Source organism: Borostomias antarcticus (genome assembly GCF_949987555.1).
Source record: "Borostomias antarcticus genome assembly, chromosome: 13".
Lineage (NCBI taxonomy): Eukaryota > Metazoa > Chordata > Actinopteri > Stomiiformes > Stomiidae > Borostomias > Borostomias antarcticus.
Window position 1 is genome coordinate 10,787,022 of NC_140246.1, and position 13,017 is coordinate 10,800,038.

The window sequence follows — 13,017 nt, forward strand, 5'->3', positions numbered from 1 at the left end:
TGGACCACTTCAATGTAGTTTTTCCCCTCTCCATTATGCCTCTGATTTGAAGTAGAGGTCTACTCACAAAGGACACACCAAACAAACAAACAATCTTAAAAAAATGAATAAAATCAAGTTATTTTTAAGAAGTCTCAGTGTAAAAATGGTCCCTGTATTGAGGGAGCAGGGGAAGGGGGGGGGGTGTGGGGTGAAATACAAGAGCAAAGTCTGTTCCCAAAATCCTCAACACCCACCCCCCCTCCAGCCCATGCTCTCTCCAACCTTAACATGCCCCCCCCCCCCACTACAGACCATGCTCTCTCCAACCTTAACATGGCCCCCCCCCCCCACTACAGACCATGCTCTCTCCAACCTTAACATGGCCCCCCCCACTACAGACCATGCTCTCTCCAACCTTAACATGCCCCCCCCCCCACTACAGACCATGCTCTCTCCAACCTTAACATGCCCCCCCCCCACTACAGCCCATGCTCTCTCCAACCTTAACATGGCCCCCCCACTACAGACCATGCTCTCTCCAACCTTAACATGGCCCCCCCACTACAGACCATGCTCTCTCCAACCTTAACATGGCCCCCCCACTACAGACCATGCTCTCTCCAACCTTAACATGGCCCCCCCATTACAGACCATGCTCTCTCCAAGGCCAGTTATCCAAAATGTCAGGAAAAGGCTGAAGACGACGCCCATCTCTTCCAAACCTGGGCCACTTTCAAAGCACTTTACACCGCTCCCCTCTTGAAATAGGTGGATATTACAGGTGTTGAAATAAATGGATAGAACTGCGAGTAGGTTAAAAAATAAATTGATTTTAAAAACAGCAATTTGTGAAGACTGTCTTTCAGTAGGGCTTCTGTTATGGGCGTGTGAAGTGTTGGTCCGTTGGTTGCTGTGTTTAAGTCAGGAGAGAGAGAGTAGTTGTGGTTCAGTGTTGGAGGCATCGAGTTCATATTCTTCCACCTCAGCCTGTTTGAACTCTGGGGTCCCGGGCATTGGAGTGTGTGTTTATGACTCTCTCTCTCTCTCTCCGTGGGCTACGGCTGCTACTTGAAGAGGAAGTTGATGAAGACCTGAAGGAAAATAAGGAAGATGATGATGGCGTAGTCCCGCTGCTGGAGGAAGCCGCCCTCGGATGCCGTCTGGCTTGCTGCTCGGCTGCGCAGTACACTGATGCTCCTGTGGTGGAGGACACACACGCACACACACACGCACACACACACGCACACACACACACACACACACAAACACACACGTGTACGCACACACACTCACATTTAGTTACAAACATTGTTAGTTTACTTCCATTTATAACATACAACCCACTGAGGTTTCTCAGTATGCCCCACATACACACCCACATGCCTACGTATACACACACACACACACACACGATAAAACCCACCGGTTAATGTCGTCTTGTGTCTGCTTTATGGAATCAATGGCACTTTGAAGTTCACTGAGGTCTGTTCCTTTTCTTCTTAATCGGCTGTTGTGCTTGCTTTTGTGTCCTGAAATGCAAGAACCGTGCAGATAAGGTGGAATTGATACACACCTCCTTGTAGTTTTGCAATCATCATAAGTGAATGAGATTTACAGGGAAACAGAGTTTTAAATGCATTGAGTTTGAGCTTAACTTTCATGCGAGCCGAGACAGTGTGACTGTATGCATGTGTTGGTAAAGTGTGTGTGTGTGTGTGTCTCACGTTCACTGCCGGAGGAGTCCTGTCGGTCGGGCTCCGGGGAGGAACAGCCGCTCTCCGGGCTCTTGGGCTTGTCACTCTGCTTGTGCTTTCTCTTTGGTCCCATTACCTGGAACACCGGACACACACACACACACACACACACACACACACACAGCTTATCAACACAGAGCAACACACACCAGCCACCAAATGAACGTGAGCACAAAGACACCCCCATCACACACTCCATCCACACAACAGACAAAAACAAACACAGTTTACCATTGAACAAGAAGTGCAAATGCTGTAAAACTCCCGAGTAAATACAAACACATAGGTTACCTGAAAAGACAACAACAACCAACAAACAAACAAACAAACATTTGCGCTCACACACACACAGAAAGATCACATGCTAATCAGTGATGAGTATGGTAGAGCTCAGCTGTGAAGCATGTAAGCGTGCTCCTGTGGTTCTCTCTAGCACATCTCCACACACACACACACACACACACGCACGCAGGCGCGCACAAACAGAATTGGCAACCGAAATGAACCCGCGAGGGTTACTGTACGTGGAGTGCTGCAACACTCAAGAAGAGACAAACAAGCTGTCATACAATAAAAAAATAAATAAAATAAACTATCATGAAATCATCCATAAATCAACAACGCTGGTAGAGAAAACCAAAGGAGGGGGGACACAGGTGCGGTGGGGGGCGCGCTGCCCACACAGAGGCAGCCAACCACAGGCGATGGCGGTGTGTGTGTGTGTGCTGTTTGGTGATTGGCCGGAGCAGGGAGCGCAGACGGCAAACAGGTGGACGGTGGTGCGAACCGAAGAAGCAGCAACAAAAAGAAAGAAAGAACAAAATCGAAAAAAAAAGAAGAAAAAAAAAAATGCCTTTGGCGAGCAGCGCTGTGGGCGGGTGGTGTGGGCGTGTCCGGGGGGGTGGACCTACCTGGCACTTGCAATTGTCCCTCCGCGGCCCCTGGTTACTGAGACTAATAACACTGCCAGAACGTACCATAGGGGTGCGGTGTCGGACCTTAGTCTGGATCCAGCCGTCTTTCTCAAACTGAATCATATCGTTCAGAGGGTCCCACGGGCGGGTGCTGCAGAGAGAGTGGGGGGGGAGAGAGAGGGAGACAGAGAGAGGAATATGAGGTTGGGAGAGAGAGAGAGAGAGGCGGTAAGAGAGAAAGAGAGGGGCAGAGGTGAGTGAGGACAAGAGAGAATCAAGTTAAGGATGTTGTGACCCAGTACATCCACTAGAGGTCACATGCTACTGTTGCTACTGTTGATCAGACCTAGCCATTCGGATAAGATGTCAGTCGTATAAACAGGGGTGAGTTCAGCCCCGTTCAGCAACACCTTGGACACACCCACCAAACAAGAGAAAACCTACCTCAAAGCCTGTTGCACACCGCCTCACGCCATTTCGAGGAAACATGTTGTTTAACCCATAGGCCGTAGTTGAACTCGCCCCAGGTTTGACGGCATTCATCTTACGTGTCATGGCATTTGACGTAGTTCAAAAAGGCCACCATGCAGCTGCATAGTTCACACACGTCCCTACCTATAAGGACAGCTCGCTGTGCTGCTCCCCCAAATGTCCACTAGATGGCCCCTCCCCTATGAGAGAGACTTTGAAGATGCCAGTTTTAAAATCCCCCCGCTCAGTTCAGCCCGGCCATAACCTCTGAACACCGCCGCGCCCTAGAGGAGGGGGAGGGGGTCTACTCACTCGGCATATCGGTAATGCCACTCCCCGGTCACGGGGTCCTGCTCGAAGAGCGCCGGCACCCACTCCTCGCACTTGGCCTTGCGCTCGCGGGCCGACTTCCTCTGAGCCTCCTCCAGGATGAACTTCTCGTTGGTGGCCTCCGTCTGGTCCTTGGTGTTGATGGCCCGGGTCACATGCTGCCACAGTCTGGGGGTGGAGAGTGGGAGGAGAGGGTGGAGAGGAAGGAGAGAGTGAGAGAGGGAGGAGAGGAAGGAGAGAGGGAGGAGAGGGTGGAGAGAGGGAGGAGAGAAAGGAGAGAGGGAGGAGAGAGGAAGGAGAGAGGAAGGAGAGAGGGAGGAGAGAGGGAGGAGAGGAAGGAGAGGACAGAGAGAAGGAGGAGAGGACAGAGAGAAGGAGAAGAGGGAGGGGTCAATCCAGAGAATAGATTCTAATCAAACCAATGTCTCTCTTCGCGTGTTGCCCAAAAGGTCAGTGCCCCTGGGCGGTGTGACTGCGGCGGCCGTGCCGTACCTCTCTGACTCGAACTCGCCCTGCTCCTCAGGGGGGACGCAGCAGCGCACCAGCCGGCTCTGTCTCAGCTCGGGGGTGGGGTTCCAGAACGTGTCCACCACGCCCGTCTTCTTATCGTTGATAAAGATCTCACTGTCCTGGAGGGGCAAACACACAGACTATTAATACACGTACGCACACACGCACACACACACACAATCTGCCGACGTGATTGATTATGTCTAGACTGAGGACGAAGTGTTCCGTGCCAATTATGTTCAGTCGCTGTTAGGGGGGTTTGGCGAAGCAGGAAAGCCAGACCAGTGTTGAGAATCAATGACCTTTCCATATAGGCAGAGAGAGCTGTATTAGTATTGACCGGTCTGCAAACGTGACTTGCATGCACACGCATGCACGCACGCACACACACACACACACACCACAAATGAGCTTCACCCCTCCCTTCTTGTTATTCTTCTCAGAAAAACCCCGGACCCCGCTTGAGCAGTAATTACCCAGAAAGCCCTGGGAAGGTGTGTGTGTGTGAATAATGATTGCTATATGAGGGGGTTAACAGTGACGCACGCACACGCACGCACACACACACAGTCTATGGCTACAGCTCAGCTCCCTAAGTAATAAAGAGCACACAGTGAAAGACAGCTGGATGTTGCAGAATATACCAATATCACAGGAAGCGAGTGGTCAGTGTGCTGCGCCCCTGACCAGAGAGGCCTCAGCTGGTGTTCAGCGTGTCCCATTGTACAGTATGAGACCGCATAATACATTCATTACTCAACAGAAACGGACATTCCATTTTCTGAAAATCACACAGTAGCCAACTCCATGATGGTGTCAGCGTTGGCCCAGGATACCGCCGACAGATATTACACATTGGGGGTATTGCTGTCCAAACCCCGAGGGCTCGGCATAGAGAATGCGGAGTATGCGGGCGAAGGCGCGGCGGTGGGCGTGCCCCGCTCAACAACTTGCCGACAGTTTATTATTCACAATCGGAAAGCCCGTTCATTTCACGTTTACAAAAACGAAACTGAAAGTGTTCCATCTCACCGCGCCGGCTCGTTGCAAGATCACTGTTCTGATCCGGCTTAAAAAGTGGCCCGACTGGGGCTAAATTTCCCGGACTGAATTACTTCCCCGGTCCGCCCCTGGGCGTGCCCTAGTTCCAGCAGCTCTTACCCAGTGACCCTCCAAAGTGGCCAGCACCTCCTTCCCAAGCTTGATCTTCCCGGAGACCTGGTTGACACTGTCGTTGCTGCCTAGGAATGGCTGGGGGAGAATCACACATAGGTCATATTAAGATCCCATTACCCATACTGAACTGGGGTTGAAGTCAATGATATAGCGACAGCAGACCTCTAGAGCCTCGGTTTGAGACGTGTCAAGTTGGCTTAAACAGTATTCACAAACAAACGTGTAATAAGTCGTCTCTGGTTTTTCGACCTTGAGTTTGAACTCCAGCTGGGCGCTGTAGCTGGTCTTCTCACAGGTTATGGTGATCTGGCCGGCCAGCTCCAGGGTCATGGTGCCATACAGGATACCTGGAGGTCAATGACGAGAGCTGCGATGACACACTAGGCTCTCAACAGCTTTTAAAGCTGGCTATTTGTCGGTGGAGTCAAATGTGAGATGGAACAACAGAAAGTTGGAGAGTGCTGTGGTGGGAGATGGTGGTCAGACCTTTACAGTGAGCGTAGGGCATGTTCATGACGTAATCCTCTCCTCTGTTCAGGAAGGTCAGGCGAGCCTCTCCGTCCAGTATGGCCGACAAGGAGTTTCCTGCGGGACCACAGACAGAAGGCTTACCCACTTACTCCCACAGGCGTCAAACTAGCTAATAGCTTTGTGCTTTTTGTCGTTTTCAATGGGGTGTAGATATCTGCTGGTGTGTGTGTGTGTGTGTGTGTGTGTGTGTGTGTGTGTGTGTGAGTACCATAGAACAGGCAAGTACCATAGAACTTGGACTTAGCCAGGATGCTGCCACTTAGACAGAAGCCGTCCTTCCTGTTGCTAACGTAGAAGGCCGACACAGGAGGATGATGGGACACCTGGAGGACACAGGGACGAATGAATGAATGAATGAATGAATGAATGAATGAATGAATCAATCAATCAATCAAACAAACAAAGAAACAAAAAAACAAACAAAGAAACAAAAAAACAAACAAATATACCAGCAGGTAAAAGTCAGCTAACACTATCAGACCTCGCTCTTTCGGAGGTCTGCCCTCCCGGCGGTCTCACCTGCTCAGAGATGTAGAATGTCTTGCTAGTGGTCTTGCTGTGGAGCCACATGCAGCGGAAGGTCTCGCCGATGATGGGGTTGTACGGTTTCTTCAGTCCCTGCATTTCAGAGGGAGGGGAAACATCCCATCTTTAGAAACATCTACTGAACGGTCCAGGTACAGAGACATTCTGTCGCTGTGAGAACAGTCTGAACCGTCTCTGGGGTTTCTCCATCGTCACCTGTGGCTTTTTGTAGAATCCGGAGATGTACCACTTCACTACCTTCTTCATCCGGTTGTAGGCATTCTCCTCTACTGCAGCCCTGGAAACATTCACAAGCAGGAACCACAATTAATACTACTTAATATAAGTAAAACTGAATAATAATTAGTTGGATTTTTTTGCCTCTAGCAAGGGAAGTCTATTTCCAGTGTCTATTTATGAAAACAGTCTGTTCTGACTCAGAACCCTAAAACGTGTTCTAAAGTAGAAGGAGAATTTTTAAATTGGGACAGGGAAAATGGCCTAAAGGAAAGAATTGTGATTATAATTTCATGAGCGTAAACTTTTGTGACTTGGCAGCAAACTATCAAAATGTTGGGTTCGTTCTCATAACTTTAGGGATGTGTCTAAAAGTACACAGATCTTCAAAATAAAGCCTACATGCTGTATAAAATAAACATTCTCTCGATTCCTTCAAATATTCTTAACTCTAACCATTAGGGTGGTCCTTCGTGAGTGGTACATTTTCGAATTCATTTATTTTAAGCTCCAATCTCCGGAATTCATTGGAATAGTGGAGAAAACTCCTGGTGAATTATTTTCTCAATCGGAAAACATTTACCCCTCCCTCACCGACCTTGAAGATCCCCGAGAGACGCTTTTTATCTGGGAATAAATTGGGCGTATAAGGATTAAAATGAGAATGAAAATAAAAATGAATAAAAACAACAATCCTTGACAATTTTTGTGCCATTTATTCTCAAAATGTTAGCTTATAACTGCATACAGTGTTTTATATAAATGATTACCTCATTACACAGTTAAATGTATTAAACTATAACAAAAATCTTAAAGGAGTAGTAAAGGGAAAAATCATGTTTAGCCCTGTTTTAAGGTTACTTATGATCATATACAATGGTTCAAATCAAAATGTTGACAAAACTAGCACTTTTGAGAAAGTTGATAATTGCTCTACCACCGTTTAGGTCATACAATGGATGTGGGTGGGCACCTTGAAAAATCATTCAAAAACATGTTAAACTCTCGATTTCGCGACCTCGGGCCGACGCAACTACCTTGTGCACGCCACGTTTGACCTCAAAGGTTTTTCATGACGCGCTTGCACCCACCCCCAGAAAGATATTGACCAATGACAGCACTGAGTCTTTTCATGTGACTTGTGGTGCTGCATTTGGACCAGAGTAAAGAAAGTGCTGTGTGAAAGCGAACCGCAGTAGCTGAGAAATGAAAACAATGTATCACTTTCTCTTTTGGTGCGCACTATGTGAATATGCCCTGTTGGTTGATGCCATGTCTTGCAGTTGGAGTCCAGAGACCTGGATCCTTGAGGGGCACAGAATCGTGTAGTCTGTTAGTCTTCTAAAGAGACTCAGATTGTGTTCATGGAACCAAAATGATACTTCCATGTTAAAATATACTGCAGTTACACTTGATTTACATACAGCCGCTACAAACTATGTAGTATGCATTTGAGGTAGAAAGCCATTTTGCTTAAGATTTTTGTTATAGTTTCATACATTTAACTGTGTAATGAGGTCACCATTTATAAAACACTATGTTGTGTTATAAGCTAACATTTTGGGAATAAATGGCACAAAAAATCAAGGATGAGAATGAGAAACAACAAGTTTTCATTCATTTTTATTTTCATTCTCATTTTAATCCTTATACACTCAATTTATTCCCAGATAAAAAGCATCTCTCGGGGATCCTCAGAGCGAAACTTCAAGGTCGATGAGGGAGGGGTAAATGTTTTGATTGAGAAAATAATTCACCAGGAGAGAGGCACTATTCCAATGAATTCGGGGGGGTTGGAGCTTAGACTTTCCGACTTTCAATTTTAAGGACCACCCTACTAACCATAGGAAACAAAGTGGCACAATGTGTTGAAGGCAAATTGTGTTATTACAGTTAATGTAGTTTTTCAGCATGATGTAGGCTACTCAATGCTGCAGGTTGAAGGAATAAGCAATGTACAGGACTATATACAACGTTCATTTGCTATTAACCCAACATTGGAATGGCTGGATTAATGCATCCCTATAAACATTAAAGGTATTAATGCTCCTTATAGACTATTAAAGGCCTTTGGTTATTTCAATGACATTAACACATATGTGAAGTAGTATTTACAGGACAATATGACCGATAAGCTATCCAATGTATCCAACACATTCAAAAAAGCAATCGAATTGAATTGCGTCAATAGCCTGGTGCGGCTCTGGAATGGCGCGGCTTTGGGGGGAGACCTACACGGCTAGCTGATATCGTAGTCCGTGCTTACTTTCGCCAGATTCTCAACAGACAGGATGTGGGGGAACTTACTCGGACAGGAAGTCTGCGTGGAAGTAGTAGTCGGAGAGCTTGTCCAGGAAGGAGCGTGGCTCCAGGATGAAGGTGGGCAGCACCACCTTGGACAGGTCCATGCCAGGCCGGACCTGCTTCAGCAGGGTCCAGATCAGAGACTTGTTCTCCTCCGACACCGTCTCCGTCTGGGCCGCTTCGCCAGCCTGGGACGCACGCGTGCACGCACCATGCACACACACACGCACACACGTGCGCACACACACGCACACACACACACACACACCGTCCCTTAATAACAAAACCCAATTCTGATATTTCGGAGGTGGTCATTAGCGGCTGTATCATACACCACCTAAATCAGGTAATTATCCAGTTCAATCTTCCTGTTCCCCGTGGAACCTGTGCTAGGTGTTTAATTAGAGACATGCCACTGAAACGCTGCGAGGGATTTCACACGCTTCGTCGCGCGCACACCAACTCCGTCTCCAACAACGCACAGCCCACACACCCTCCTCACACTGCCGTAGCCACAGGAACATTGAGAGCCTGCGGAAGTGCTCCAATATTTCTGGACTGTGATGTGAACATTATATGAGGCCAAGGCAAGTACTCCCACCCACTGAAATCGTTCTGGGCAGCTAGAAGTCCAGACTGTATCGCAAAAGGGATTTTTTTGCGAGGAAGTCTGGCTTCCAGGCTAGAGTGATGGGTCACAGATGGAGGAAACCAAACGGGAAGTAGAACTGTCTCAGTCACTCTTAACACCTGCTGCAGAACTGGGATAAACTGTCACGACTCAGACACACACACACACACATTTGGACACATACCACTAACAGAAGGTGTCTCTATTCCATCTCTTTGTATTCCTTCCTTCACGCTTATATCTTCAAACTCAAGCATTGCTGTCATTTCAAACGGTTTCCCAGGTGCTTATTTATTCTGACACTTCACTAAAAATACATACAATACAAAGATACATGCTGTACATCAACTATTCTCTTTAGGAATGTGTCATTTTTCATCTAAATTGAATCTGAATTAAAATTCCTGAACAAAGAAACCTCCATGCAGGCATCAGGCAGACAAAAGCCCCGTCGTCCCAGCCAATCAGAGCACAGATACTGAGCGTGTATCCAGTCCTCACCTCCCCCAGCTCTTCGTGGGACTGCTCCAGGTAGGGGGTCTCCCTCAGGGCCTCGTTGGGGTCCAGGTCGATGTAGGAGTCGTCCTGGCGTTCTGACGTGTCGCTGTCGCTCTCCTCGCTCTTCTCCATCCCCTCGGGGTCTGACTCCTCGTGGTCCTGCTCGTTCTCCCGGTCCGACTTGTCTGAGTACAGGTCCGGGTCTTTGAACTGGTCACTGTCGTTGAACCTGAGAAGGACAAACAGTTTTATAGTTTTATGGTATATAATACCAATACTTAATATTTAGGTAGTGTTTATTATGCGTCCACCGACAATGTACAGCGAACGTCTGCCACACTGGTAGGGCACATTATCTCCAGCATGTGATAATATCTCTCGAGTTATCCCTTTGGCACAAAAATCGATACAGCCGAATATTGCACACAAAAAAATTGGAGGGGGGGGGAATAACAAGAACAAGACAGGGAATAAACATTGATATATAAAATGGACATTGTTACACCCCACCCCTGCCCCCCGGGCAGAAGAGCGCAACATAGGGTGACACAATGGGTCAGTGAGGGTGCAAGTACACAAAACCAAGACACTAATATGCAATAAAGAGGATTTATTACCAAACAAAAGCAGCACAGGGAAGTCAGTGAGAAACTAAATGTGGCACCAAAGTAAATATAACCAAAAATAAATGATGAATGATAAAATATGTAAATATAAATTATATTTATATGCATTTGTCGTTTACACGTAAACGGAGGTTTTAACCCATTGAAAACGAATGTTTTAAAAATTCCGGCCAAAGTGGAGATTTAGGAAAACTCTGTTATTTCGTTTGCATGTAAACAGAGGAAGACGAAGATTTACGTCATGTATGCGACAGAAAATGCATTGCGTCAGGTGTGCGACCTTTGTGTGTTTGCTCCTCTGGCGTGCTCTAATAATCATGGATGCTAAAGCGATGTTCGTTTTTATGTTAGTGCAAAGTCTGTTGGTGTGTTTGCATTTGCAAATAATCAACTGCTTTATTATGTGGAGGAGGAGAGGAATTTGTTCATTCGTTGTTTTGTTTTTCTTTTACAGGATTCTGATTGGCTAACGTGTCTCCATGCTTCTCGTTACACTGCCGCCTACAGGCATAGAGTGCTCTTGGTGGCGTATTTATGCGGGTGGCGGCGTATTTATGCGGGTTCGTGTGCATGATTTTATCTTCCTCTCTCTTCTCTCTTTATTTTACGGAGAGGGGGAAATATCCGTTTTTGTAAATACCCGTGTATGTGTAAACGAAGTCTAAGGCCTGCTCACCGCTCCCTGTGTGCAAACAGACAAAAACGGTTAACAAAACACAGACAAACGAGTACAACTAAAGTGGGCTGTTAAACAAAACAAGGATCAGGTTAACAACTAATAACTACTTTGAAGCTCCAACAAAATGTTAACCAATAACTCAAACAAGAAGGCTGAACAAAACCAAAGCACTCTACCTACCCAGAGCCCTGCCATCGCTCGGGTAGGAGAGACAGAACTGAACACAAAAGGACATATATATATATATATATATATAGGGGAGGGACACCAGGCGATTGGATGATTGGATGAGTGGGGAGGTAGGCTGGAGAACTGGAACAGGTGTGAATGATGAATGATGATTGGAACCGCATCTACTAGAAACTTGAGAACAATGAAACAGAAGGGGGAGACAAAAACACAAAACACCAAGACAACACCAAACACATACTGGGCTCAAAAGAAAACACAACAAATAACCAACACATACAATATGTAACAGACATATTCAATCGTTGTTCAAGTTTTAAACCGATTTAAAATGCCCTTCCCTTTCCTCTGCCCTCAGGATCACCTCCAGGGAGCAGGGAAGGGGGTGGATTTTCAGCTCTATTTTTACATTTTAAGTAAATTATGTATGTATGTAAATTAAATATATGCAATGTATCGCAATATGTATCAGATCGCAGTGTAATCATGATACGATCGTATGGTGACCCCTGCATTGTGATACGTATCGTATTGTGAGGCCCTTGCCAAAACCCAGCCTAATTCTCAGAAGAACTTCTAAAGTTACAAAGCCCCATCGAGACATGCCAGAAAAGCTGGAAACAAGAACAGCTAATGGGGCAAAGCTTTGAGTCTCTAATTAGAGTGAAACAGGGAGAGAGGATATGGGGAGGGGCTGGGCAGAGGGTTGGGGGTGGCGGCAGTTGGCTAGTCAGACGGGATGCAAGAGAGTCCGGGGGACGGTGGTCTGGGCAGAGAGGGGGGTAGGGGGTAGTCAGGTCTGTTTGGACAGGATAGGACCCAATACTGGGCAGGAAGCACAGGGGGACTACCGGTGGGGTAGAACTCACTGGAAAGGCTGCATGTTGTGGGCTCGCAGCAGACTGTAGAAATTGATGTGGGAGGGCTCCCCGGACGTGCCCAGCTCCTCCTTGCCCTCGCGGATCATGGTGCGTTTGAGCAGGCTGGAGCACTTCAGAGCCAGCTCCAATGCATCCATCCAGCACCGGCCTGAGAGAGAGGAAGGCAATATGCATCTCATCTCGCGCATGCTTTGCATGACTACAGAATAGCTGTATATACAGTGCACACACACACACTCACTCACACACTCACACACTCACTCATACACTCACACACTCACACACACACTCTCACACACACACACACACACACACACACACACACACACACACACACACACACACACACATACACACACACTCACACACACACACACACACGAGCGCAGATACAGAGCCATGCGTGCACCCACACGCCCATGCTGATTTATCAAGGAAGGGAGCCACAGAGCACCAGGTTTGCAGCTATAAATGAACTAACGCTGTCTCTTACCGTCAGACTCGGAGGCAGCGCGGAAGATGAGGTGGCTGCTGGGTAATGGCTGGGTGATGGAGCCCACGGCCTCCCCTTTGGGACCCTGATAATATACAGAACACACACACACACACACACACAAATACAGACACACAGGTTAATAATGTAGCACACACTCACTGGGCACAGGAACACAATAGAGCACTAAGACACACTATGTGTGTGTGTGTGTGTGTGTGTGTGTGTGTGTGTGTGTGTGTGTGTGTGTGTGTGTGTGTGTGTGTGAGAGAGAATCACTCATCAC

The 13,017-nt window shown here is 47.3% G+C and overlaps 1 protein-coding gene across 1 annotated transcript in view; it reads right to left on the reverse strand.

The window, feature by feature from the left end:
• Positions 1-602: 602 nt before the first annotated feature.
• osbpl8 (oxysterol binding protein-like 8) overlaps positions 603-13,017 on the reverse strand; it is a 77,535-nt gene continuing 65,120 nt past the window's right edge. The window contains exons 10-25 of the mRNA XM_084447497.1: positions 12,732-12,816; positions 12,227-12,386; positions 9,867-10,092; positions 8,738-8,922; positions 6,410-6,491; positions 6,188-6,286; positions 5,895-5,991; positions 5,624-5,722; positions 5,387-5,484; positions 5,123-5,212; positions 3,944-4,080; positions 3,434-3,619; positions 2,714-2,801; positions 1,707-1,812; positions 1,406-1,511; positions 603-1,179 (exon numbers count right to left, since the gene is read on the reverse strand). Coding sequence (XP_084303623.1) covers positions 1,047-1,179; positions 1,406-1,511; positions 1,707-1,812; positions 2,714-2,801; positions 3,434-3,619; positions 3,944-4,080; positions 5,123-5,212; positions 5,387-5,484; positions 5,624-5,722; positions 5,895-5,991; positions 6,188-6,286; positions 6,410-6,491; positions 8,738-8,922; positions 9,867-10,092; positions 12,227-12,386; positions 12,732-12,816 — 1,977 coding nt within the window. The 3' untranslated portion in view covers positions 603-1,046. The remainder of the gene's footprint in view (positions 1,180-1,405; positions 1,512-1,706; positions 1,813-2,713; positions 2,802-3,433; positions 3,620-3,943; positions 4,081-5,122; positions 5,213-5,386; positions 5,485-5,623; positions 5,723-5,894; positions 5,992-6,187; positions 6,287-6,409; positions 6,492-8,737; positions 8,923-9,866; positions 10,093-12,226; positions 12,387-12,731; positions 12,817-13,017) is intronic.